We start from the raw sequence: 27367 nt of genomic DNA, 5'->3' as shown, positions 1-27367 counted from the left end.
GTATATTGTCACCCTGCTGATTTAATTTCTATGAAGGGTACATTATGTGAAATGCTGGGCTGGATGAAGCACAAGCTGGGATCAAGACTGCCGGGAGAAATATCAATAACCTCAGATATGCACATGACACCACTCTTATGGCTGAAAGTAAAGAGGAACTGAAGAGCCTCTTGATGAAAGTAAAAGAGGAGAGTGAAAAAGCTGGCTTAAAACTCAACATTCAAAAAACGAAGATCATGGCATCTGGTCCCATCACGTCATGGCAAATAGATGGGGAACAGTGGAAACTGAGAGACTTCATTTTCTTGGGCTCCAAAATCACTGCAGATGGTGACTGCAGCCATGAAATTAGAAGACACTTGCTCCTTGGAAGAAAAGCTGTGATAAGCATCGTCAGCATATTAAAAAGCAGAGACATTACTTTGACAACAAAGGTCTCTATAGTCAAAGCTATGGTTTTTCCAGTAGTCATGTATGGATATGAGAGTTGGACTATAAAGAAAGCTGAGAGCAGAAGAATTGATGCTTTTGAACTGTGCTGTTGGAGAAGACTCTTCAGAGTCCCTTGAAGTGCAAGGAGATCAAAACAGTCAATCCTAAAGGAAAACAGTCCTGGTTATTCATTGGAAGAACTGATTCTGAAGTTGACACTCCAATACTCTGGCCACCTGATGCAAAGAACTGGCTCATTGGAAAAGACGTTAATGCTGGGAAAGATTGAAGGCAGGAGGAGAAGGGGACGATAGAGGATGAGATGGTTGGATGGCATCACTGACTCAGTGGATGTTGAGTCCATTGAGTCCAGGAGTTGGTGATGGGCAGGGAAGCCTGGCATGCTGCAGTCCATGGGATCAAGAGTCGGACACAACTGAGTGGCTGAGCTGACTGCCTGACTGACTTGCACAAGAGATCCCGCTGAATGCTCCCAACCAGCCTATGAACTCGATGATCTAGTTCACATTTCATGGACTTAGAAACTGAAAGTCACACATGCCCAACTCACTCACAGTCAGCTGGCAAGCATCAGGGCCAGCATGCAAACCCCGTCTCCAGGACCCACTTCTGATGACCGCCCCAAGCAAGTGGCACAAAGAGGCTGTTGCCAAAAGATTAAATAGTCAACTTTATTTTCAATTTCACATGAACGCCTTTTCCTAAAACCCAAACACAAAGCCCCATTGTTATGAGCGTGCAGCCTTAAGAGGGAGCGGCCACATTCTGAGCAAGCAGCACGCTCCTGCCGGCCCCTCAGTTACGCTGCCTAAACCTCGGGGCCTGTGGGCACACAGTGGCGCAGGACAGTTACCCCACGCCTTGAACGTGTGGAGAGGCCACTGGACAACCCACGGGTGCCGAGAGCCTCTGGTATCTCCTGAAGGAAAATGGTACGATGTTACCAGAGCACCAAGGACCCACGGCTCCAGCAAACTGGCTGAGAGAGCCACAGCCGCTCCTTCCTGTTACAGAACATCCAGAATGAGTAAATAGTCAAGCCAGATCCAGAGAGGAAAGCCGCCATGCCTGGGGAGCTGGGCCTGTGTTTGATAGATGCCAGAAACCATGGATACAAAGAAGCCTCAAAGAACACGTGTCAGTAGACAAGCTGACCACAGAGAAAGTCTCCAAGGGCCAGGGACAAGCTGGCCAGTCTCAGCGCAGCTCTGGCTGAGGAGGCCTCCCTAGTAGGCTCTCAGACACACTCAGGATTGGGCTCTACACAGCCTGACAGCCAGAAACCCAAGCCACAAAATTCCCATCACGTGCCCTGGGGTGGGCGCAAGCAGGGCCCCTCACAGGAAGTTCTCGGCCCTGATCAGGAGATCAGGGAAGCCTCAGATTTGATCAAACACAAGTCCACAAGCAGACACAGGATATAAACTGAGTAAGAAATTGTTTCATGAACAAGAAACAAGAGACTACCAAAAATAGCCAGATCTTGAAGAAATGAAAAAATTGTAAAATAAGAGGAGGAGGGAGAGGCTTCTTCATTACAAAAAAAAGTAAAAAGAAAAAGAAAAAAAGCAAGCGAATATATGTATTAATGAGGTTAATGGCAACCCATTCCAGTATTCCTGCCTGGAAAATCCCACAGACAGAGGGCTGTGGGGCCGCAGTCCATTGGGCTGCGAAGAGCGGACACACCTGAGCAACCAAACACAGCACGGCACATGTGCTGACCGAGGGTACGAGAGACTTACAAGTCACCTAGTGACCGAGGGTACGAGAGACTTACAAGTCACCTAGTGACCGAGGGTACGAGAGACTTACAAGTCACCGTTGTGCAACCAGCAGTGTGATAAGGCAAAGACCACTGAAATGCTACAGCCATCGGGTAAAGGATATTCCCAACATCTCAGTGTCACTTCCCAGAAGACTGAGTTTCAGAGCGACCCAGTCCCCTCAGAGGAGAACACGGCGTGGTGTCAGCCTTCCGCTGCGATGCAGGTTCCAGACACAATACCACCACCTATGCAGTGTTCTGCCAAAGTGCTGAGTGTTTCAGACACAGTCAGACAACCACTGTAGGACACTCTACAAAACAGCTGTCCTGGGCTTTTCAAAAATGTCAGTACTGTACAAGGAATCCAAAAAATGCAGGGAAGGATAACTGTTCCAGATAAAGAGACTAAAGAAACTATTGTGAATGCAATGTGAGGTATGTGATTATAATTCAAATAAGAAATATGAAAAATGAAAACAAAATGAAACAAAAAAAAAAAGAAGCACAGAAAACGAGAGAGCCAAAAACTGAAAAGACTTACAGATATTTTACTATGAACTAAATATTAGCTAATACTATTAGCAACATTACACTTCTTGGGTGGATAACAGTATCATGGCAAAGAAGGTCCTGGCACTTACTTTCAAACGGTTCAGAAGTAAAATACAGAAAACACAAATTCACAAAAGATTTACCATTAGTTACCTATGAGTAGGGTACAGAGGGGTTCATCAAACTGTTCTTTCCACTCTTTTGTAGATTTCAAATTTTTCAAAATGAAAAACATTCAACGGACTGTATTGAAGAGTAGCTTTCTCACAGGCTACAAGGCAGACTGGAAGAGAGGTCTAAAGAAGCTCCCCAGAATGCAGCAGAGCCAAAGAAACAGAAAACATAGGTTAAAGACTCGAGGACAAACTGAGAGGCTCCGGGCGGGCGCTTCAGGTTGGAGAGCTCGCTGTGGGAGCCTCTCCACCTCTGCAGGGCGCCCTGCGGGCCCCACGGCCTCCACCTACCAGAGGCCAGCAGCACCCGCTGCCCCACCGAGTGCAACGATCGAAATGTCTCAGGACAGTGCCACAGGGCCCAGAGGGCAAAGGTGGTCCAGGCGGAGGACCCCTGCAGGGGGGCGCCACCTCACTGGACTTCAGGAGAGGAAAGAGACCAGAGAAAGGCAGCATCTGAAGAAAGAGAGGCTAGCCAGTTCCCAGAACTGATTAGATATGTTACATACTCAGATCCATATCAAGCAAGATAAATGAAAATAAATCCACTCTTTGACATACCACAGTGAAACACCAAAACCAAAATATCCCAAAAACACCCAGAGAAAAAAGACAGAATCCTCAAAATTAATCTTCTCGAAAGCAACACTAGTAGCCAAAAGGTAGGAAATACCATTGAGAGAAACAGCATTGAGAGAAAGCGTCTGTCAGCTGAACTACATATCCAACAAAACTCCCTCTCAAAACAAGGGCAATACAATTAACACAAACCTGACTTTGCCAGTTCCTTCTAGAAGGAACTTCTTAACGATGTGGTTTAGGAAGAAGAAAATGGAAAGAGAGCAAACATCTAAGATACGAAAAGGGACAGTAAGCAAATAAATGGTAAACACAGTGACGAGCCTGGAGAAGGAATGGCACCCACTCCAGTGTTCCTGCCTGGGAAATCTCACGGACAGAGGAGCCTGGCGGGCTACAGTCCATGGGGTCGCGTGGAGTCGGACGTGACTGGGCAACTAACACACAGTGATGAGCAGAAAGGAAACTGAAGTTCACGTTTACAGCCCTTTACTTGTTCACAAATACAGCACTTTTTCCTCAACTTTAAGACACCAACGTAAGATATACTGGCAATTCAATCATATGACTTCAAAATGATAAAGTCATCATCTTACAAGTACCAATTTAATAACTCTTCAACAGGGAGGGCTGCTACTGCTTCAGAAAGGCTAAGGGACCTGCCTGGGGTCTCAGCACCAGGGTGGAACCCCCTTCTTTACAAACTCACTCCCAAGCTTCTCCTCTCCTGCATCAAGTGAGTGAGTTGCTCAGCTGTGTCCAGCTCTTTGAGACCTCTTGGACTAGATATGGATTCTCCAGGCCAGAATACTGGAGTGGGTAGCCTTTCCCTTCTCCAGGAGATCTTCCCAACCCAGGGATTGAATCCAGGTCTCTGGCATTGCAGGCAGACTCTTTACCAGCTGAACCATAAGAGAAGCCCAAGAATACTGGAGTGGGTAGCCTATCCCTTCTCCAGCAGATCTTCCCAATCCAGGAATCAAACCGGGGTCTCCTGCATTGCAGGTGGATTCTTTACCAACTGAGCTATGAGGGGAGCATCAAGCGGCCCTCTTAAAGAACAAACAGGCCCAGATGGTGTGTTTCAAGCACCCGGCCAAGCCCCTCACAGATCCCACAAGCTGTTAGGCATCTCGGCCTAAAAGGCCCTTTTCTTTCCTGCAAAGCCAAACCGTCTCCCCGCTCCAAGGGTAAACGTCAAGCCTCAACTCCTCCAGCCATACCAGCCCAAGCGCCACCTTCTGCTGCAACGCCAGTCGCATCTATGGCCAGGCGACGCCCTGCAGCTCAGCTGAAGACCTTCCTGCTGCCATGGTTCCCTCTCTGCCCCAGGGAGCCCATGAGGCCCTTGGAGATAAAAAGACAAAACTCTTTTTCCCTTCTCCTGCCATCTCTCACAGCTAGGGCAGTGTTGCGTCAAGTCAGCATTTGGAAAATTGCCTGCTGACCGATTTTCTTTCCCGCCCAAATAAGATGTCATTCCCAAGATTTTATGACGCCCTAGGCCAACAGAAATATATTTCCAAAGCAAAGGAGACTTGAAAGAGATAAAAGAGAAATTAAGGACAATGAGACCCCTCTGAGGACTCCATTCTCTCTTCTCTGGAGGTCAGCCAGGATAATTTGAATTTTAGAAGCATGGATTTTAGATACTCAAATGTATTACTGCACATCAGTTTTAAAAACATACATATAACCAATTCAGCTAAACAAAGACTAGTGAAGACACAAATTCAATTTGGTTTAGACATTAAAATCAACCTCTTGGGCAGATTTTTAAAATGAGAGAAAATGAGTACCTTGCCAGTTCCAGGAGGTCCTGCCAACAGGACAGCTCTTCCAGCCATTTTCTTGCTTTTGATTAATTCTACTATCACACCACATGCCTAGACACCACAATGGAAAGAAATAGTAAATCAATATTAAAATGCTTCACAGGAGGAAACAGTCAGTCTCTGGTGCACACAATTCAGACTCATTCACTGAACGCCAGGACACCACAGGGGCTGCTCCAGGTGCTGGAGGCCAAGAGGGCCACGGAGCTCCTGTTCTCGTGGGGAGACAAACACAAAATCACTGTGAAGAAAGGGTAGCAAAGGGGCGAGTGGCTGGGGCAGAGGGTACTCCACAGAGCGATCTGGGGAGGCCTCTTCGACATTGTATTTGATACATGAAACTCCAGGCAGGGCAGAAGTCAGTGTTCCCGGCAACTCAAAATACAGGAATGAGCCTGGCACACCCAAGGGACAGAAAGGCTGCATGAACCGGAGTTCAGAAAACAAGCAGGCAAGGAAGATGAGGTCGTGGAGGCAGGAGGGGCAGAACTTAGATGAGGACCTTCCAGTCCACAGTCAAGTTTGGATTTTATTCTGCATGTAATGGGAAACCAGTGAAAAAGTCTCAGGCTACATGTCACGTTCTGAAGATTCGTTTTTAAAGAGTCTTGATGGCTGCTCTATGGAGAATGGAAATGGGAGCTGCGGCATATACTCCAGGGGCCCTCTAGAAATTGGAAACAAAACTGTGTTTCTATCTGCACGTGTGCATTTTCCAGGGAGAGATTCACAGCTTACAGTAGATTCTCAAACTAACCCACTAAGTACTAAGAAGCAATGACATATTCTACTAGTTGGCCATCAGTTAACTATCCCAGAATGCTGCAAGCAAACGCTGCATGTGATTTTAATCTGTGGCATCATAAGAGCCAAGAAATGCCTTTCAAATCCTCAAGACTAAATTATTTGTGAGCATATTTTAAATATTCTGAGCATTAAGCCATTTTGTACAGCATATACATTGTGTGTGTGTGTATATATAAAATCACATACATCTATCTGTAGATATAGCTGACCCATGAACCCTTGAAGTTGGGATGCACGATCTCCACACAGTCAAAAATCAGCACATAACTACACAGTCAGCCCTCCACATCTGTGACAGCAGCCAAGTGTCCCAGTGCTTATGCACTGAAAGAATCTGCATATGGTGGGCTCATGCAGTTCAAACCCACCTTGTCCAGGGGCCGACTGGATACTGACACATATATGTATGTACATACACAGAAATTCTGTAAATGGGTTACTGATTTTATGCACTTTAGAATATTTTTGGAGCAAGGCTGAGAAAGTCACACTCCCTGAACACCTGTATCTTGAGACTACATAACACAAGATCTCTTGCACTGATTTAAAGCATGACTCTCTGCAAGGTGCATTCTATTTGTCTCAAGGCAGGTCACAGCTTTTCTCCCTGGGCAGTAGCGTGCTGACAACGTCTTGTGAACACATCTAACTCTTCTCTCTCTTTTCCCCGTGGACTATGGAGATGTATCTTGCTCTCACACTTAGCCCCTCAAAAACACAGGTTCAAGGAAAGCATGTGGATGTGCTCTATTCCATTTCTGGCTCAGCTGGAAAAGCACAGTACACTTACACAGCCTAGAAGATATTCTTCAGAGGTCGCATTTTTAAAAAGATAAAAGAGCCACTGTGGTCTTTCCATAGTAACCGCTGATGTCATGACCCTCAGCATTGGAACTCTTTGGGCAACTAAACAGGTAGAAGACTGTTCAAGCCTTGTCTATGTACGCTCATTCACACACTTCCTCTTCCCGTTAGTATTCTTCCATTTAGGCTCCTTCTCTCCAGTGAGACACTTGAGTGGATTCCAAAAGTTAAAAAGTATGAACTGGAAGGACCTTTAAAAAACTGTCACTCTCATTTTTCAGGTGAGGCTATTGAACATCAAGGAGGCTGGTGATGTGACCAGACTCAAACAAGGACCTGGCAGCAGAAGTGGGATGACTAATAAATCAGTACATAAATTCTGAGTCCCTATAATAAGCCAGGTTCTGGATATTTAACACCACCCGGTCTCTATCCTTGGGCAGCTCATATTCATATGGAGGCACACAGCATCCGAGTTAACAGCATGGATTCTGGAGTCAGGTTGCCTTGGCCTTAAATCCTAGGTCCACCAATCCCCAGCTGAGTAATCTCAGACCCATAACCTAATCTCTGTGAAACACAATTTTCTCATCCGAAAACAGAATTCATAACGCAGAGGCACAAATGCTAACATATTTACGGTAAAGTATACTAATGTCGGCAGCTGAATTTGAAATGCAAAGGCAGATGGCTGCTGGATGGATAAATGAGCAGATGGAAGATAAAGCAACGGTGTAAAATGTTACTTGCAGAAACCGGGCACAAGGGTATACAAGTCTTCCAATTTTGTCGTATGTCAGATAAGTGTCATAAAAAAGTAGAGGAGAGACAATGTAAGGATGGAGGGGAGCAATAAGACAACGGAAATGGGGCTGCTTAGCACATGGAGAGCACTCAACAGCTGTTTGCAGGGACAGCCTCTCAGACAGCCGCATAGAGAGAAACTTTATCCAACTGTCTGAGAGAAACTTCCACCTTAAGCTGAAGCTGGATAAAGAGAAAGTTCAGTCACCTTATCCTGTCACATTTTCCCCTCTGGAAGGATGGTGTTCAAAACGAAGGCTTCTCTTTGGCCCTTTCTTAGAGGGCAAGAGTCTTAACCGGGACTTGTACAGCTGCTGAGCCACAGCAGAGGCCCACTGGCAGTGGGCTGAGGGGGGCTGTACTACACAGAGAGCACTGTCTCGGGAGTCAGAAACACACAGGCACAAACTCCAGTGCTGCTATCACTAAACTGAGCGGCCAGTGGACTGAGTGGCCAGGTCTCTCCCCCTGAATTTTTTCATCTACAAAAAACAATTTTAAAAAAGAGCCTGAATAGTTCTGTGATAACGCCGTAGGTGAGAGGACTGGGCACCATCATCACTTAGTAGATGTGGGCTTTAACTGCAATGGTCAAAAAGGACTCGGTACCCGTCACCTGCCGAGGCTGGTCATTTTCCGGCTTTAAAATCCCAGAGCCTCCCAATGCGTTCCCAGAAACTCCAATTTGGGGCCCGCAGAACCAATCCCCAAAGTCTAACACTCCTGTTTGGCGGTTTAAACGTTTGTGTCCGAAACGCACGGTGCGGGAGAGCAGGGTTTCGCCCGTTTTCTGCCCGCCGACCCCCGCGTCGCGCCGACCGCCGGGGCCCAGGTCCGCCCCGCCCAGGCCGCCTCAGCACCCCCGGCCCGCCGCCCGCCGCCACACCTCACGCGCGTTCTCCTGGCCCACGAGTCCCGAGGCCGCTTGCTTGGCCAGGCCGCTCTCGTCCAGCCCCAGCCCCTTCACATGGCTGTGGGAGGCGATACGCTGAGTCTTAGTGGTGCTCTTCACCTCCTCGATCTTCATCCTGACAACCCGAGCCCCGGAGCCCGCAGAGCCCAGGCAGCGCGCACCCTGTTACCACGAGGCCGTTACCAGGCGGTTGGTCCCGCCTAGGTCGGCGTCCCATTGGCCGCGGCGAGAACGCCTCCGCGCTCCATTGGCCCCTGGCTGCGCCCGTCGCGGCTGCCGGTAGGGCCCGCCCACCACCTTCCGGCGGTGTCGCGGGGTTGCCTTCCCCCGCGGCCGGCGCTTCCTTCCTGGGTAGGGACTAGAGGGGCGGCGCTGCAGCTCACTGGGGGCGCGCGTCCCGCTCTTCACCGCGCCTTCCGGCCCGTGGGCGCGTTCGAACCGATACCGCTCTGCGGAGCTCAAGCTCGACCTCGGAGTTGGAGATGAACAGACAGGTTTAGAACTTAAGCTTCGACCTGCGCCGGCTGAGCAGTTTTCTGACAGCCACTCTCTCACCGTCTTCGGGCAGGCCCTGCGCAGCTTCCTCAGGGAGCTTGTCCTCCTCTGCTTCCCCTCGCCTCCACCTCTCCCTTTACTTAGATTAAGTTGGCTGTGGGTGACGTTTAGTGTAGTTCCTAGTCCGGATGAAGATGCGGGCGAAAAGAGGCCCCGCAACTCACCCAAGAACGCGCAGCAAGTAATCAGCAGTTGGAATTTCTGCTGAGGACTTAAGGCATGGCAGCCTGTGGAACCCTCATCCCATCCCTCAGATTAGATGGTCATCCCGCGGCTGCGTCCTGTCCGTTCCATGATAATGTCAGCAATGCCTGGAACAGCGTACTCTTCCCATCCACCCGTTCGTTCAACAAACATTGGTTTGCACCTGCTCTGAGCCAGACACTCCGGCGCACTGCGATGATACAAAGTCTGCAGCCTTAACAAGCTCAGTCCTTAGTTGGGAAGCTTGTGACGGTGAGGTGCCAGAGCAGGTACACCGGCGTGGTGTGCAAGCCCAGAGCGGGCCACCTGGACCAGCTGGAGAGCCGCGGACAGCACCAGAAGGTGGTATGGTAATGCCCACACGGAACCCTGATGGTCGGCTAACGTCCTTAGAAGCAGGTGGTACTTTGCTATGCCGCAGATAAGCGGACTCAGGTCCAGAGGAATGAGGGACTTGCCCAGAGCTCAGGGGAGCTTTTTTGCGCCCGGGTTGAGACAGCCCTGGAGTCAAATCCTGCCGCCGCGGCTGCTGCCTCTCGAGTCTCCTCGTACTTCTCCAGCGTGACTTCTGAGTCTGGTTTCCAGTTACTTGCATGACTGCCGGGTCAATGCTGGTCTCTCCCACTAGACTGCGGGCACGGTGAAAGCGTGGGCCGCGTCGCTGCTGTTCCTCGCTCTAGCGTCAGTGTCGGGCTCAGCTCAGGCTTCGGCCCGGTTCTGGACCCCCACGTTCACGCAGAGTCGGGCAGATTTGCTGTGTGTATTTTGCACACTGGATCTTACCAGACTCGGGAATGGTTTCTGTCAGTGAGTGGAAACTTTTGTCCCCCACCTCCTCTTCCACCAGAGCTGTTGCATTTTTTTTCCTGCTAAAGAAGAGTTCAGAAATCTGATCTGACCCAGCATTCTCTTTCTACAGGTGCGGAAACGGAGGTCCTAAAGGAGGATGGAGTTTGTCCAAAATCACAAATTGAGCAAATGCCTTTCCAGGCCTAGACCGCAGGTCCAGCGTGCAAAGAAACTGGACCTGGCCGCAGAGTCAGGGGGTTCCTTCTGTTTCAGCAGAAGATGATGTAGCAGGCCAGTCTCCAAGGCGCATGAAGGTCGGTGAGGCCACAGCAGTAGACTTGATTGTTATGCCTGCCCAGCACCCTTCTCACCTCCTGACGCCCCTCCCTCTCATTTTGTGTAGAGAACCACCCTTCCCTCTCTGGGCACCACATGGCTTAGATGGGTTGGCCCTCCCTCAGCTTTGTTTCAGGGATGGACACGGGACCCTGGCCTGGCCAGTCAAAGTGTCCCCTCATCCCCAGAATAGTGATTGGTGCAGAAATGTGAGCGGACAGCCCAGTGACACTTAGTCCTGCACCTTTACGGGAAATAACAGGAAAGAGGCTTGGTCCTGGGTCTCCGCGTCATCTTTGCCACTTCATGAGAAGTGTCCACCGGAGGCTGAAGCCAGCACAGAGGACAGGTCAGCTGGCAGAGACTCCTGAGGTGGCCGTTTACGACCCCAGACCCAGCCAGCCTTGCCCCACTTGCAGGGTGAGCCGCGCAGACCCTGAGGCTTAACATAGCTTGAGTTAGATTTCCATCCGTGGGCCTGTGCAGTGACACATACAAGATCTGGGGCGGACGCTGCATCTCAGCTTGTGCTGTGTGGGCCCTGGCCTGCCTGCCGGCCCGCCCGCTCTCTCACTCCAACCCCCTGACCCTTGCTCTTTCACCGCCTGTCCCTTGACCCCTCATTTCTTCATCCAGGCTTGATCATCTCAGCCTCTTGGTTTCCAACGCTTCTGCTCCCTCCTTGCTTTGAAGTCTTTCACATCGGACCTTTGAACCCCCAAGTCCAGGTCAAGCCTGCCTCTGCCTTCTCCACACCTTGAGAAGACTGCTGAGTATAGAGGGAGGCAGTCACTCGGGGACCCTGTGGAGCCACGCACCCATCATGTGCTCCAGCCTCAGCTGAGTGCTCAGAGCGTATCCTGACTAACAGAACATTTAATCATGGCCTGCGGTAATCAAACAGCGCAGCACTGGCATAAGGACAGACACAGACCTACAAAGTAGAGCAGAGCATCCAGAAATAGCCCTCAGCGTACGAGCAAGGTGGCCGGGCCCAGGCACAGCGGAGAGCTGAAACTGCGAGTTTTGGTGACTTTGGGCTTAGCGGGGCCTGTTGTCTTGTTTTTCAACAATTTCCTCCTTCTGATCAGTGTCTCAGACTGAGAGAGGCGATAGAAATTTAGGCTTTAGCGCTACTCTCAGCTACCGCTCTGGAGCCCTTGCAGTTTCTGCTGAGCCTCTGTGCGGTGCTCGCAGCTCATGATGTCAGATTCACATTCTTTAACTCATAATTCATTCTTTTCCTGACGTTTCAGTCTCAGGGAGATCATTTGCTTGCTGGTTAATGGCTGCAAACATGCATTTAAAGCTTTTGAGAGAATACAATGCACGATGAAGATTATGATGCTGATTGTAAGCAATAGCATTCCCAGGGTCTAGGGTGCACTTCAGAGCCGTGACCCGAAGATCCAAACCAATCACGATCAAAGCCAACCAAAGGCCCTGTTGAAGGAGGCCCCCTTGTAAGCTAACTGGCTTCGTCTCTGGTCTTATATTCCCACATTCTCACCAGCATTTGGAATGACCTCCCTTTCCGATTGTTGCCAAGCACACTGGTATGCTTGTTATTTCATCTCCAGGTTGATTTCTGGGGACAGAGGGACAGATGATTTTGCTGGCACCTTGGAGGTGGTGCACTGACACACAACCAAATAACGTTGATCCACATAGTGAGAACATTGCTGCCTTTTTAATCCTTTTTTTTTGTTTTAACATTTTTATTTTTTTGGCTGCACAGCTTGGATCGAACTGTGATCCCTGACCAGGGATTAAATCCCGGTTCACCGCAGTAAAAGCCCACGTCCTAACCATTGGCTGGCCAGGGAATTCCTGTGCCTTTTTAATTCTAATTCAGTGAATCTTAGGGGGTGAAGTTATGACTCTCCCTTTTTAATACTTGCTAGTCTCACTTTTTATTGAGATTTTTGTGGTTCCCAGCTATTTGTGGCAAGTGATAATGTTTTTCCGTGTATGGCGAAATACTTTTATTTAAGTCAAACTTAACACTGTGTCTGCCTGGATCTTGCGTAAATGATGAAGACGGCTCATGTCATTGGGGTTGGAGAGACCTGCATGAAACGGGGGTTGGCTGGCAGGGAGCGGAGGCTGAGCAAGCCTCCTCTCGCGGCCCTCCTCCCTCTGCTGGGAAACAGCCCTAGCAGCACCGCCGAGGGCTATCAGGAGAGTTCAGTGAGGTTTCTGGCACCGGGCCTGAGCACTGGAAGTGGCACAGAGAGGGGCGTCCACGCTCTGCAACCCAGAGGCCCGGGCTTTTCGTCCCTTTGCCCTCTGCCTGCTGTGTGTGCTGCCTTCCAGTCGTCTTGCCCTGCTTTCCCCTGAGGACTCTCCTGGGAATGGCTGTGGAGCCTGAGGCAGAAAGTGGGGCTGGGGCTGGGGTCAGGTCCGCCAGCCTTCTCTGCTGGGACCTGTCTCCATGCCAGCAGACACGCCCCACTGCAGCGGGGGAACCTGGCAGAACATGCTGGGGAAGCAGCTGAAGCCTGCAGGTCTCGAGGGCTCTGGCTGCACCCCCATCCCACTGATGTCACGTGGCAGCGGGGTCAGAGGTCAGGGGAGCATGGTCTGACCAGAGGACAGGCCGTCAGGCTGTTTCCGGTGTAAAGTCTTAGCTGTCAGACTGTGCTCCTCTGACCAGGTGGGAGGGAATTATGAGCCATTCACTAACTTAATAAATGTGAAAATAGACTCCACAGTCTAGTTAAATGTCTATATTCGTTCACTATGTCTGCAGTAACCAATTCCTACAAACGGTGTCATAAGACAAGTCCCATGCATTCTGTTACAGTTCTGCCTATCAGTGTCCAAAACAGGCCTCACTGGGCTAAAGTCCAGGTGTGGGCAGGCTGGGTTCCTTTCTGGAGGCTCCGGGGAGCTCCCACAGGCTGGGTTTTCCAGCGTCTACAGCCTGCCCAGCTCCTGGACTCATGTCCTGCTTCCACCTTTAAAGACAGTAACGGCCAGCTACGTCTTCTCATTTCGCCGTCTCTGGTTCCTTTTCTCCCTCCTCTCTCCCAGGGCCCACGGGATAATCTGGGATAAGCCTCCCCTCTCAACCTCATCTCAAGATCTTTAACTGAGTCACATCCGCCAGGTCTTGTTACCGTGCAGGCCAACAGTGTCACAGGTTCCAAGACGTGAACATCTTTGGAGGTCACTGTTCTGCACAGCCAGCCTCCCCCGCAGGGGTCCCGTCACAGCCCAGACTGATTTCCACAGGTTTTAGTCCCTATCAGAGAGCATACTTCTGTACTGCTTGTCCTGGAAAAAGATTTCAGGTTTTTCTCCGATTGTGCTAACTTGGGTCACACGCTCACTGCCGAACCAGTGGCCATGGCCAGTGAAAGGGACCCGAGTCTCAGGTCCTTCCTGCAGCTAGAGTGGGGTCAGCCCCTGTGGTGACCCGGAGGAGAAGAGCCTGGTGCCTCTGAGGACAGTTGAGGAGGGAGAGGACCCTGACCCCTGCAGACCTTAAAGAGCTTATATCCATATTCAGGTGGAAGAAATGGAGCGGGGTGGTGGTGGGGGACACGGGGCGTGATTCCAGCTTGTGGGGACCAGTTCTTGCCAGGACGTCAGCTCCCGCCCTGCAGCTAAAGGGGCACTAGCAGAGCAGCTCAGCACTGGCAGTGCCATGGGGCATAGTGGTGGCCTGGTGACAACCTGATCCGAGGTTAGCATGGGACATGCCAAGGAAGGTACATGGTTAACACAGTCACTGGCAAGGTGGATAGCCTCAGAGAAGACGGAAATTTCCATTTCACTCCTAAAAGAATCTTTAAAACCAAAACTCAAAGAGCAAAGTATAATAACTTCCTCTGGGCAAATTTATAATTAATCCTGGATTAATTGGTCTTAATGAAGTTGAATTAATTACTAGCTGTTTGTAAAGAACTTTGAACTACCTTAATACAAAACAGCATTAAAGGAACAGAAAGGAACCAGCATTGCATTAACATTAAGAAGAAATCCCAAATAATCGCAGTTCTGCAGGCCGCTCCCTGTCAATCATTTCCCAGGGACTGGGCCCAGCCTTGGAACCCAGGCTGGGACTCAGGAGTTTCCGGCAGAGGAGGGTGTCTGTGGGCTGGAGGTTTGGGGGTGGCTCCACTCAAGAAACAGTTTGCATGTGCTCTCCTGGGGGCAAGCAAAGATATGCAAAGGTCCTCAGCCCACTGGGACAGAGGTGAGCACCAGAGCACCAGGCTGGTCTAAAGCAAAGTGGCTTCCCTGGGGTAGAAGCCAGCAGAGAGACAAAGAACAGAGAGGCAGGCATGATGGGACCTGCGTCTTGCTGGCAACCGCACTCCAGTTCCTGCAGGGTGTCCCTCACACTCCTCCAGGCACACCTGCCAAGGCACCGCCGGCCCCAGGATACAGTCAATCTGGACGACTTTCAGACAACCCAGAGCTTCCATCTCCTTGGCACTCGTGGAGATGGGGCTGGACTCCCCGACGGGGCTCAGGCCCCACCCCGAGGCCCACTGCTGGGGAAGGAGCAGCGTGTGAGCCCGCTGCGGTGGGACTGGAGACAGGAAGACCTGGCCTAAAGCCGCAGCTCTGCCGCCGGTGAGCGCTTAGATTTAAGTCCGGCCAGGTCATGGCTGCAGCCCACATCCCCAAGCATCAGGGGTTCACCAGGCAAATGTTCCTGAATTTCATACAGAAACACTCTTGACAGGCGGGGCTGGTAGTCCCAGCCGCTCTGCTTGGCTGAAGCTGAGCAGTGGCAGCCCGTCCGTGCAGTACCCCTCTGGGCACTTTAAACCCTGCCCATCTCTCCGGAGAGCCACCTGCCGGGCCCAGGCAGGCATTTGGAAGTGTGGTCCGTGCCGCTGACCGGGGGCCACCCCTTTCCTGTGGGCGGCACGGCCAGAGCGTGGGGGCCGCGGGCCCGGCGCGGGACGTTCCTTTTGCTTTCAGTCTGGCGCTTCTGCGGCCCCGGCTCCCCGACGCCCCGGCGGGCGGACCGGGACCGGAAGCTTCGGCGGCGGAACGCGCGAGCCGGGCGCGGGCGGCGGCCGGGCCGGCTTAGCGGGAGGACCGGCGGCGGCATGGCGGGCCGGCGGGTGAACGTGAACGTGGGCGTCCTGGGCCACATCGACAGCGGCAAGACGGCGCTGGCGCGCGCGCTCAGCACCACGGCCTCCACCGCCGCCTTCGACAAGCAGCCGCAGAGCCGCGAGCGCGGCATCACGCTCGACCTGGGCTTCTCCTGCTTCTCGGTGCCGCTGCCCGCGCACCTGCGGCCGGCGCCGGGGGCGGGGCCCGAGCCCGAGCCCGAGCCGCGGCTGCAGGTCACGCTGGTCGACTGCCCGGGCCACGCGTCCCTCATCCGGACCATCATCGGCGGTGAGCGCGGCCGCGGGCAGGGGGCCGGGGGCGGGAGGGGCCGCCCCGCCGACGCCGAGCGCTTTAGGTCTTCTTACCGCGTGTGTGCGTGACACCCTTGCTACTCGTTCGCAGCACAAGTTGGGGAAGCTCAGAGACCCGCACGGTGCCCGCAAGGCGTCCGCTCGCTGTCCCCTGGTCCCCGTCGCCCGTCCCGGGAGTCGGCCGCCGCCCCCTCCCGCGCCGCTTCCGGGCTCCACGTGGAGACAGGGCGCCTGTGTATACGTCGACTCCTCCTGTCCTTGTTCTTCCTTTTCTTCTCTTTGTAAACAAGGTGGTAACACCACATGCACTGTTTCACTGGATACGCCAAGCTGCCGCCCCTATAGTGAAACAGCACCCACTCCAGAGTTCTTGCCTGGAGAATCCCGCGGACAGAGGAAGCTGGGGGGCTACAGTCGGTGGGGTCTCAGAGAGTCGGACACGACTGAGCAGCTAAGCACACACACACCACAATACATCATTGCTTTTCAACATCACGTGGAAATCCGTTGTACACTGGCACCACCATTTTCTTAATGTCTTAATAATGGACATTTATGTCCTTTACCGTTTTTGCTCCCGATGCTTCTTCAGTGGGTTTTCTAGAGCAGACGTCTTTGGTGGGTGTGCTTGTGTGTCTGTAAGGAGAGCCCCTAGAACTGACACGCCTGGGCAGAGGGTCTTGGTGGGTACTTCTCAGATGCCCTCCTGTGATGTACCGTTTCATTAATTTTAACAGTACATGTAGTACATGAGTATGCATTCTACTCCTGAAGAAATAGAACGTCACAGACCAGGTAGAAGGCCCCTACTCACCCCTCCCGTCCCTCCAGAGGAAGTCGCTAGAGTACCTCTGGGGAATTGCCTTTTCACACCCATTTCAGTGTACTGGACTCCACGGACAGGGCTTTAAAACATGTTCCTTTTATGTAGAAAGACGGTCCTTTAACGCAGGCACATGGCATAAAGGGAGTGTGGCTCAGAGACTCTCCTCTCTGTGGACCAGGACCCTGGTATCGCCCGCCTGTCTTCTCCTCTTGTTCCTTCTGACGGCACTCCCTGGGCCCACAGGTACATGTGGGAGCACGGATGGTTCAGATGGCTTCACTGGCCTGCTGGCGGACGGCGTCCCTGGGCACAGGGGGCCCCAGCTGTATGATGAGTGTCAAATAATTCCAGCTTGTCGCCTCCCGACTGGTCCGTGCTGCGGGCAGTCTGAGTTTCCTGTTTTCAGGAGAGGAAGTGGAGGCACTTGTTATGGGTGTTAATGCAAGACCTGAGCACGTGGAGGCGATGGGCCCCAGGCTGCTGCTCTTCTTCCTTCAATAGATCAGATGCCCGCCTTCCCCTCGGGGAGGTGAGGAAAACGTGGCTTTTTCTTTTGAGAGGAAGGGAACGGCATTCGAGGGTCTGCCAGCCTGTGGCTACAAACCGGTGTCTGTGCAGCAATGCTGAGTGAAGGGGTGTGTTGGGGGAGTGCAGCCCCAGCCTTCCGCCGAGGAAACTGCAGTTCCCTGGACAGGGGTGGGAAGCCGCTCTGCTGCCCGTGACCTGGGTCTGTGAATCCCTGCGTTATCCTCATGACCCAGAGGCTTCGCACGTCTTGGTCTTCTCGAGACGGCTCCGGAGGCTGAGTCCTGGCTTCTGTCCCCAGAATCCTGCGTCCTGGACCTTGTCCTTCCTCTCTGCCCTCTCCTCCTCCCTCGGCTCATGCGTCACATGAGGGATGGATGTTCATTAGATCAGGTCCACTCTCAGCCTCAAAACTGTCCTGAGGTTGCTCGTTGCCCTCGTGAGAACCTTGGTCTGCCTCTGCCCGCCGCAAGCCTCGTCCCTGTCTCCCGGCCTCCCGACACACTGGCCTGCTCCTTTTTGGACGGGCCAGTCCTGCATCTGCTGTTCCTCCTCTCGCACCGCCTCCCGGCACACTGGCCTGCTCCTTTTTGGATGGGCCAGTCCTGCGTCTGCTGTCCCTCCTCTCGCACCGCCTCCCGGCACACTGGCCTGCTCCTTTTTGGACGGGCCAGTCCTGCGTCTGCTGTCCCCTCCTCTCGCACCGCCTCCCGGCACACTGGCCTGCTCCTTTTTGGACGGGCCAGTCCTGTGTCTGCTGTCCCTCCTCTCACACCATCTGACCCTCCTCACTGAAGCCTCAGCGTGAGTGTCACCTCCCTGGATAGGTCCCCTCGGACCTACTGGCCTGGTGTCCCTGGCTCTCTGCGCTCCCCCTTCCTCGTGTCCCGTTGTTCCCTGCGAGCCCTGTGTGCCGTCTGATGCGCCGTCCGATGCGTTTGATGTGCTTGCTTGTCGAGGCCTCTGTCCTCCGTGGGAGCGAGCGGGAATAGCGTCTGGCTCCCCAGTGTGTTCTCAGTGCCATGACCAGAGCCAGGCCTGTGCGAGGCACCCGATGAGTTCCGAATGAATGAAGCCATGTGCCAGCCCCGAGGCTGTCAGGGGTGGTGACAGGTCACCAGCACGGTGTCCTCCCCTGCGGACTGACAGTGGAGCAGAGAGTGAGAAGAACACGGGTCAGAGGGGCAGAGCTCATTCCAAGCCGTGCTGACCAGCCCCCGGAGCACTGGCTCTCTCGGTGTGAGTGGACAGGTGCCTGTCCACCCTGGCCCCTGTGGTGGTGTTTCTGGGCAGTACTTTCCTCTGATCCATTGTAGAGTATAAATCTTTCAGAGTTAGAACTTCGCCAAGATTCAGTGATGGGGCTTGAGTGGGGGTGAGGGACTGCACCCGCCCTTGCTCTTGCCCTGGCAGGAAGGAGGAGGTCTGACAAATGCTGGCGGCTGGGCTCGGCCATCTGTAGTCGTCTGTGGCTGCTGGGATTAACAGCGTAGTGTCGCCCTGGTCTCCTGTGCCTGTGGGTAATGAACGGCCGCTCTGTGCCCGGCCGTCGGCCTGATCGCCGGCCCCCCATGCTCCCGCTTCAGCGGTGCTTCCGCCAGGCTTGCCCCACTCTGGGCCTGCCTGGCCAGAGCTACTGAGCTGTCACAGCCTTACACGTGTGGCTGGGGTTCCTAGCCTTGGAGGGCAGTGGGCAGCCCCCGGAGCCTGTCTCTGCAGCCTGGGCGGGGGAGCTTTCTTTATGACACTTAAGCTTTTTCCGTTCTCTGTTCTTCCACGTCTCTGAGCTCACGGGCCAGCATGGAGCAGCACAGTGCCTTCCGCCATTCTCTCCAGGAGTACGCCTGCAGTCTGTCTGCGATGCTCTTTGGTCCCATGAGAAGGCCTGTGTGTGAATGACCGTGCGTTTTCCCCCAGGTTTTGACTCTGCTCGTTGGCTGTCTGCACTTAGCGCCGAGCAGGCTGCGTGGCGCAAGCAGAGGTAGCACACGGGGGCCTGGCCCCTCCAGGAATTCAAGTGTTTTCTTCATGCAAAACCAACCAAGCAAGAAAGACACTTCTTGTTTTCTCTACCCCTAGTCTTTCAATGGATCTGTCTAGAAATTCGTCGTGTTGAGTTATGGCATCTTACGCTTGTCCTCAAACGCTGAGGCGCGTTTAAGGGCGACGATATGAGTGGAGGCGCTCCCTCCGCTCTAACTCCTTTGGCTCCTAGAATCTGTTGGCTTTCGTCCCCTGCTCCTCGGTGCTGGGTAGGACCCCTTCTTCCAAGCCCAGAGCCCTCGGCGTCTCTAGGAGACCCAAGTCAAGCTCCGCCTGCAGCAGCAGCCGCTGGCCAGCGGGTGACTTTGCTGGGTTTTGGGTGACAGTGTGGGAGCCGTGTAACGTCAGAGACGTGGCCTCGAGTTTAAATGAATTCAGAACATTTGAGCAGGAACCAACCAGGAAGAAAAATGGAAGCAGGTAGTCATATCTCATTCTGCTGGGGTACATTTTTCTTCTCATGGGGCTTGCCCTTGAGAACAAAACATATCAAATGTTAAATCAAAGAATATTTTCTAGTCATGCCAAGAATAGAAAATAATGCAGACTTGCTTTGGCGAGGCGAATGTTTTGCTGGAAGGTTATAATCAAAGTCAGGAGGAAACCATAGCCACAGCTTTTGGTAAAGCTGTGATCTTTTAAAATTAATTGCTTTAAAACTTCTCACTTAGCCTCAGATTCACTCCATCCAGGTTGGAATAAGATTTGGGCAGGCGTCCCAGGAGCCAGCCAGTCCCAGGCCCTGAGACCTGTTCCCTGCACGCTTGTCCTTGCATTGGCCGGTCCTGGGCCAGGCTGGGCCTGAGGCTCCCTCCGAGCAGCAGGCCTTTGAGGCCATGCTGTGGGAGGTGATGGGGAGAACATTCTCTGGAGCTCTGGGGACCCAAGGGGACCAGGAGGCCTTCCACCTGCTGTTCCCATGAGCCTGGAGGCCTCTGGGTGGCTCTTGGGCCAGGCAGCATGGACTGTCAAGGCTGTTTTGTTAAACATTTGTTCTGAGATGTAATTCACATACCATAAAATCTGCCCGTTTCAGATGCACATTTAAGCATCTTTAGCCTGTTCCCAGAGCTGTGTAGTCAGTGCCACAGCCTGAGCTGCATCAGTGTGAGAAGATCCACATAGCCATAGGCGTCCCCACCCCTTCTCTGACCCAGGTTGAGCCATGGCGGTCCACACCCCCTCCCTGACCCAGGCCGAGCCACGGCAGTCCCTACCCCCTCCCTAACCCAGGCCGAGCCATGGCGGTCCCTACCCCATCCCTGACAGGCCGAGCCACGCGGTCCACACCCCTTCCCTGACAGGCCGAGCCACGTGGTCCCCACCCCGTCCCTGACCAGGCCTGGAAGCCTCTCGCCTGCCCAGCGTCTCTGTCCGTGTGCCCGTTCTGGAGTTTGGTACAAATGAATCCACGTGCCGTGGCCTTTCGTGTCTGGCTTCTCCCACCAAGCGCGCTGCTTCCAGGGCTCATCCATCTCATAGTGTGCAGGATGCCTCATTCCTGTTTTTAAAATGCATTTTTGTTTTTAATTGTGGTAAGATACATTTTACATAAAATGTACCGTCGTAACCATTTTTAAGTCTGCAGTTCAGTAGCCTCCATCTCCAGAGCTCTTTCTTCTTACCAAAGCAAAGCTGTGCCTGTTAAGCCTGCCCCCTCCTTTTCACAGCTGAGTAGTGCCCGTCATATGGATAGACCGTCTTTTAAAACCCAGTCATCAGGTGAAGGGCATTTGGACCGTTTTCACTTTTGGACGATGATGAGAAACTCCACTGCGGACATTTGCGTTCAGAAGTTGTGTGGACGCGTGTTTTCACTCTCTCGGGTTTATACGTAGGAGTGGAGTTGCTGGGTCAGAGGGCAACTCTGTCTGCTTCTCGACGAGCTGCCGCCCATCTCCCGCAGCAGCTGCTCCGCTGGGCTTTCTCTCCAGCAGCATGTGGGCGTCTGGTTTTTCCACGGCCCCGCCAACACTCGTGACTGCCTGGCTTTTGGACCGTAGTCATCCTGGTGGGTGTGCGCTGAGAGCTCACGGACACCTCAACTTGGTTTCCCAGATGTTCACTGGTTCCATTTTCTCTGGAGAGCTGTGTATCCAGATCCTGAGCCCCTTTTTTCAGATGGCTCGTTTGGCTTTTGTTATTGAGTTGTAAGAGTCTTTATGTATTGTGGATACCAATCCTTTATTAGGTATCTGATTGGCAAATATTTTCTCCCCTTCTCTGGATTGTCTTTACTCAGTAATATTTGAGGTAAACAAATAAGTGAGTTGAATTAAGTGGACGTAGTTTGAGAGGATTATGTGTGCCCGACGTTATTCAGGCGGTGAGGGGTGAGGGGTGTCTGGAAGTGCCGTTTGCGAGCTTCTGGAAGGCCCTTAGGCCCCTGTCCTCCTCCGGGACCTGCCCGCCCCGTCCTTAACACCAGCAGGAAGAGGCTCTTCCCGTCTGTCCTCCCCGTGGAGGGTCCCACCCCACACCGGGGTCTTGTGCAGGTATGTTTTGATGGCCCCTGTGTTAAAGTCTTTTTTCATAAAAATTCATCACCAGCATGTCAAAACCAGGAGCTTTCAAGTAACACGTGCAAGTGAGTGTGCACTCGAGTGCAGAGTCCATGGGGCCGGAGCTCTGGAGCCTGGGGCACCTCCTGTCGGGGAGGCCCTGGGAGGTTCTCCCATCCACACGGGCGCTCTTCCAGGCCCCGGTCGTCTCACTGCGTCCTGCAAACCGGCCCCAAGCCTGGGGTTTCCCTCCACACTGAGGGTCGCCCCCGAAAGGAGGCTGTGTGCTGCTCGGTCAGAGCGGCTCCTGGCCGTGTGTAGGCCTCAGCCCACACTGCTCTGGGGGGAGCCCGGCTCCTGAGCAGCAGTTTGTACATAAGTCAGTTTGTCAAAAGCACAGACTTGTGCCTCCATTCTCCCTGGATTATTGGAGTTCTATGTGTTGTTAATTGGGTCTTTATTTTCTTGTAATTAGGCTCCTGCTGCTTTGAAGTGGCCGAGGCTGCTGGGGAGGGGGACCTAGCTGACGCGGTGATCCTCTCTTGGCAGGAGAAGAAACAAGTTTTGCTGTTGAGAGAGAAGTTGAGTTTCCCTCTGCCGTATCTCGTGCTAGGATGATGCCTCTGTGTCTCGGGGCTTCAAGTAGACTGCGATCGCTTCCTTTGTCTCTAACCTACTTCCCGAGGATGTCTATTTGCTGGCACGCACAGGTGCTACCTGCAGATAAACCCGACTGTTCCCTTTTAGAGTTAGTACTGGGAAATACCAGCGCTGACCTGCTGGGCCCCCTGGACGAGGGGCCCCATCCTTTGCCACTTGGGGTCACTTGGTGGCGTGTACCTCCTGGAATGGGGGGCTCAGCCTCTGTCACTTGATGTTGGGATGAAGGCTGTCTGCCTCCCGGCTGTGCGGCAGGGCGGTGCTTACTCTGCTGGGGTCACTTCCAGGGGAATTTCAGAGCCCCCTGCCCTGGGCACCCGAGACCCTCCTGTGTGTGTGACCCCGGTGTTCCCTGCTCTCTGAAATGTGATCTGTTTGGAGGTGGTCCTCAGAGCTTCTGCCCCAGAGGGAAAAGATTTTCCGTAAGTAGGGCTGCTTTTCCCAAGCACCTCTGGGGTCCACGGGCGGGCAGAGCACAGGAGGCTGGGAAGATGCTGGGGTCCCCAGCGGCGTCGGCTGGGCGGGGAGGGCTGGCCCCTGTTGGCTGCACTGGGCGTGTTTGGAGAGCCGGTACGGGGTGTGCCCAGCACTGCCAGCAGGCCGCTCAGGGATGCTGGCATGTCCCCTCGCAGCACAGCGCAGTGACAGCCAGGAGCCGTAGGCGACTGCGGACTCCCTGTCCGCCAGACTCTAGTGGCCCCTTCACACTGAGCAGCGCCCCGATTCTCCACAGCGGGGCGGGGGGCGCTCCCGTGACCCCCGCCCCCCCGCTCCTCCCCTGGCATCCTCAGCAGCGCGCCCCCTGCCTTCTGCCCAGCACGGCCGCTGTCCGGACAGGCCTCCGTCCACCCCACGCTCGGTGAGCACCGCCTGCAGCATCTCAGGTCCCAGCCCCTCTGCAAGCTGGCCTCCTCGCCCAAGCAGAGGACTCTCTCTGAATGGCTAATACGCTTATTTTATTTCACTGCCTAAAAGGTTTTCATTTTCTCTCTGTTGGTGTAAAGGCCAGACTCGGCAATAGGCTGACAGGGCCCTTCCTGAGGGGCCAGTGTGTCTGCGTTTCCCAGGACCCCAGGCTTAACGAGCTGCTTGCCCGTCTCTGGACAGAGAGACCGGGGTCTCTCTGGCTCTACCACATCTCTGGGCAGCCTCCCCGTCCCCACGCTGGCCGGGGGGAGGGCCTGACCCACCCGCTGGGCCCCAGACCCCGTGTTCTCCCCTCCGTGGTCAGTGCGTTCACTGCGCCCCATGCCTCCGAGGCGGGGGTCCTGCCGTCATCCGACTCCAGGACCAAGGGCAGGGCCTCCGCGCAGGCGCAGAGCAGAGCCACGGGCGCGCGGGTGAGCAGGCCGGCCCCTCCACCGGCAGCCCGCACCCTGCCTCCCGCGGGGCTGGGAGCCCTCGGCCACACAGGGTTCACTGCGGAGCAGACCTGCCTGGAGGTCAGACGAGTTAATCTTTCAGTGGAAATTCAATCCTCATATTTCATTTTCAGGCCACTTTGCGTAGCAAAGTAGTTTAACTCGGAGCAGATTTCTGCTGTGCTGATGGTTAATTTCATGGCCCACAGAGGGTCAGCACGCCGGGGCCGGGGCCGGGGCCGCGGCGACCCCGTGCAGCTCGCCGCACACGGTGAGGGCCCGCAGCCTGTTGTCTTAGGGAGGCCCTCTCAGGCATCCTTCAGCACGGCGCTCTGGAGTTAACAGGGTGACCTTTTCAAGAACATTTTTAAAAGCTACAACACAGATCCCTCCCACACCGTATATTTTCCTTTCTCCACGCAGTTCAAAGGGGCTGGGTTGTCTCATAGGTTTTTCGTCGGCGATCTTCAGCTTGACCCTGGTTGTTTAAATCTGCCGGAGGAAATTTGAACAAACTTGTACTTTGGTAATTCTTCTGCCTCTGTGAACCTTTAACCTTAAGGTTTCTTGGAGAGCCTGGGGCTGCATTGTCACCAGCCGTCCCTGCTGGGGCTCTCAAAGGCCATTGTCTGGTGCGTCTGTTTCCACTTTGCTACTGGAGTTCTCTGGAGGAAGGGTATTAATTCAGACCTGATCTGCAACAGGACGAGGACTTCTGAACTTGCCCCCGAGCTCGGGGACGGGGAAATGAACATAATGCGAGCCTGTGGGCCCCGTGGGGTCCTGCAGTAGCTGTGGAGGTGGGGGGCCTCCGGGGCGGGCCAACGTGGTGGCTTCCCGTGGTGACCCACCTAGGCCAGCTCTTGTCGGCAGCAGGACCAAAAGCAGTTCCTGCCCCTGGAAGTCCAGCCTGGGGCCCGAGTTCTCCCCGGTGACCTTCCTGGAGCAGCAGGTCCTCAGGAACCCAGGAGGCTGGATGTGAGCCGGGACCCCACACCCTGGCTGGGCGCGCCTGTGGCTGCACCCTCCTGGGGAGAGGGGCTGGGCTGGGCGCGGGGCCTGCCAGGTCTCCATCGAGTTCTCCCCGTGCTCCCCACAGGAGGGCCCCAGACCCCAGGAGTGTGTGGCGCCTTAGCCGTGGCGTTGGGGGCCCCGGCGTTTGAGGCGGACTCTGCCCACCTCTGTCCTGATGGTTCCTCCTGCGTCCTGGCAGCTGCTCTTTGCAGGAGCCTGGGGGCTGTTGGAGCCCCCGGCCCGCCCCCATGGCTTTCTTTCTCTCCTCCCAGGATTCATAGTGCCCTGAAGATCTGGCCAGCTGACCTGATTCCTTACGATCAGACTTTGAGGAAGGAAAGGCAACTGATGCATTTACTCATACATTCATTCTGCAAACCCTGAGCCATACACGCACGCTCGGAGCAGGGTTTGCGTGGGTGAGCAGGACAGACTGGAGCTCAGTGTCTGCTGTGGGGGCAGTGCTGTGCTCTGTGAGCGTGCGGGGAGGAGCAAGCAGGACACGTGGAGATGGAGCAGTAGGCAGGCGGGTCCTGAGGCTGCCCTGCGTGTCAGAGGCTGGTCTGGCTGACTCTCAGTGCCAGTGTCCACAGCAGGAGCCTGCTGCGGGCTGGCCGGTCTAGACAGATGAGACTGTCTGGAGCCTGTGTCCCTCCCAGGTTTGCCAGAGGACGAGGCAGTGTGTGTCCTGTGGTCCTGATCAGAGGCCAGGAGGGGGCCCCGCCAGCTGCATGCGCCGAGTCCTGTGACTGGCCCTGGACCCCCTTTTCTTCCCAGGGAGGAGGGCAGGACCATGGGGAGACGGGAAGCTACAGGTACTCCTGGCTCACCTGAGCTGGACAGCAGCCAGGACACTGGGACACCAGGACTGCGGTCTGCTACTAACGCTGGGCTGTGAGCTGAGCGCTGGGCATTGCAGGCAGGGACTGGAGGAGCTGAAGTCGCCGGCGCCCCTGTCCTTCCCTCCGGGTGCCCACTGGGCTGAAGGGGGTGCACTGGGGGCAGACTTTGCACTTTCTTCCCCTAAAGTGGGCTCCCTGGGGGCTCAGCTGGTGAAGAATCCGCCTGCAACGCAGGAGACCTGGGTTCAGTCCCTGGGTTGGGAAGATCTGCTGGAGAAGGAAAAGGCTACCCACTCCAGTATTCTGGCCTGGAAAATTGCATGGACTATATATAGTCCATGGGGTCACAAAGAGTCTGACACGACTGAGCGACTTTCACTTTCTTCTTCACTTTCCCCCAAAATGAGTTTGGCGTGATGGTTGGCTGGAAGGGTGCGTGTGGGTGCAGCATATGGGCAGCTTGTGGTGCAGAGCAGAGCTGCAGACAGCCCGAGAAGCCCAGGGCTTTCCTCATGGGCTCCCACCGGCAGGCTGGCCTCCCGCTGGGCTGGGCTTTGGCCTCTGCTCCCGTCGGGTCCTGAGCTGAGGGTCAGTGGTTTACACCCCCGAGGCTCTCTCGAGATGCCGGGGTGGTCTTCTGGGCACGGAGCCTGGACCCCAGGGTGCAGGTCACCCTGCAGGTCGGGGCCCATCAGGAAGAAGAACCCTGACTGAGCTCTGGGGGTTCCTCTGAGAAGCAGCAACTGGGGTCCCCATACCTGTTTATTTCTCCCCCTGGAATCAAGTGGAATATTTTCCTGGCAAATATTTCTTAGATAAAAAGAAGTACTCTACACTTGTTTTGCAGATTCATTAGTCATTTCTAAAAGTTCTTAAAAGTAGATAAGAAGAAAACATGCCATGGAAACCGATGAAGTTTCTCTTCGAGGAATGACTCTTTTCTAGGAAAGATAAGAGGCAGTTATTTTGGGTCTGGTTTCGTCAGCCGAGTCTCTCCGTCTTCCTCTTACCTCGCCGTCTGTCCCGGAAGGGGACGCTGGAGCAAGCTCCCCGGTGACACATGCGTATCACCCTTTCCTGACCGCGTCTGGGCCGTGGAGAGGTGGCGCTGGGCGGCTGTGTCCCCATCTCCCTGCCGACTCGGGCCTTTTCGGGCACAAGAGGGCGGTGTTTGCTCGCGCTCCTGGGTGGACACATCCCTGTGGGGTAACAGGTCAGCGGAGTTAGAATGACCTCGGGCTTTTCCGAGACAAAATAAACCATAAGCCGCAGCCAGGGTGGCTTCCCATGTATGCCTTTAAGCGCTGACCCCTCCAGAAAATAGCTGCTTGCTGTCTTTTTTTTTTCCTTAAAAAGAAAAATATTGTTTCTTTGAACGTTTATTTTTCATTTTTTTTTAATCAATGGAAATATGGTTTGCAGCCTTGTACGTACAATGGCAGAGGTTAAAGAGTGTTGCGAAAGCAAAACAACCGCCTTCCAATTAAAAGCCATATGGGAGGGTTTCTGTTTGAAGCAAGGGGTCAAATGTATATGCCGCCCCTTTCGCGTCCGCGTCAAGATTACCGGGCTTAACTTTTAAAGCGTTTGAAGATGTGGGCTCAGGTGCCAGCCCTCGTCACTCGGTTTT

At 54.0% G+C, this 27367-nt stretch overlaps 2 protein-coding genes across 3 annotated transcripts in view; one reads left to right on the top strand and one right to left on the bottom strand.

The window, feature by feature from the left end:
* The window catches only part of RUVBL1 (RuvB like AAA ATPase 1), a 31353-nt gene extending 22548 nt beyond the window's left edge, over positions 1 to 8805 (bottom strand). Inside the window, exons 1-2 of the mRNA XM_061397296.1 lie at positions 8662 to 8805; positions 5325 to 5411 (exon numbers count right to left, since the gene is read on the bottom strand). Coding sequence (XP_061253280.1) covers positions 5325 to 5411; positions 8662 to 8802 — 228 coding nt within the window. The 5' untranslated portion in view covers positions 8803 to 8805. The remainder of the gene's footprint in view (positions 1 to 5324; positions 5412 to 8661) is intronic.
* A 6800-nt stretch (positions 8806 to 15605) lies between these two features.
* Positions 15606 to 27367, top strand: part of EEFSEC (eukaryotic elongation factor, selenocysteine-tRNA specific) — a 108948-nt gene continuing 97186 nt past the window's right edge. The window contains exon 1 of one of the 2 annotated variants that reach the window (XM_061397293.1): positions 15606 to 15942. In XM_061397293.1, coding sequence (XP_061253277.1) covers positions 15645 to 15942 — 298 coding nt within the window. In that variant the 5' untranslated portion in view covers positions 15606 to 15644. The remainder of the gene's footprint in view (positions 15943 to 27367) is intronic. The other variant, XM_061397292.1, reaches the window with a different exon arrangement.

This window comes from Bos javanicus, chromosome 22, assembly GCF_032452875.1.
Source record: "Bos javanicus breed banteng chromosome 22, ARS-OSU_banteng_1.0, whole genome shotgun sequence".
NCBI classification, from domain to species: domain Eukaryota; kingdom Metazoa; phylum Chordata; class Mammalia; order Artiodactyla; family Bovidae; genus Bos; species Bos javanicus.
The sequence above is the reverse complement of the archived record's forward strand: the minus strand, read 5'-3'. Positions and strand labels throughout refer to the sequence as shown.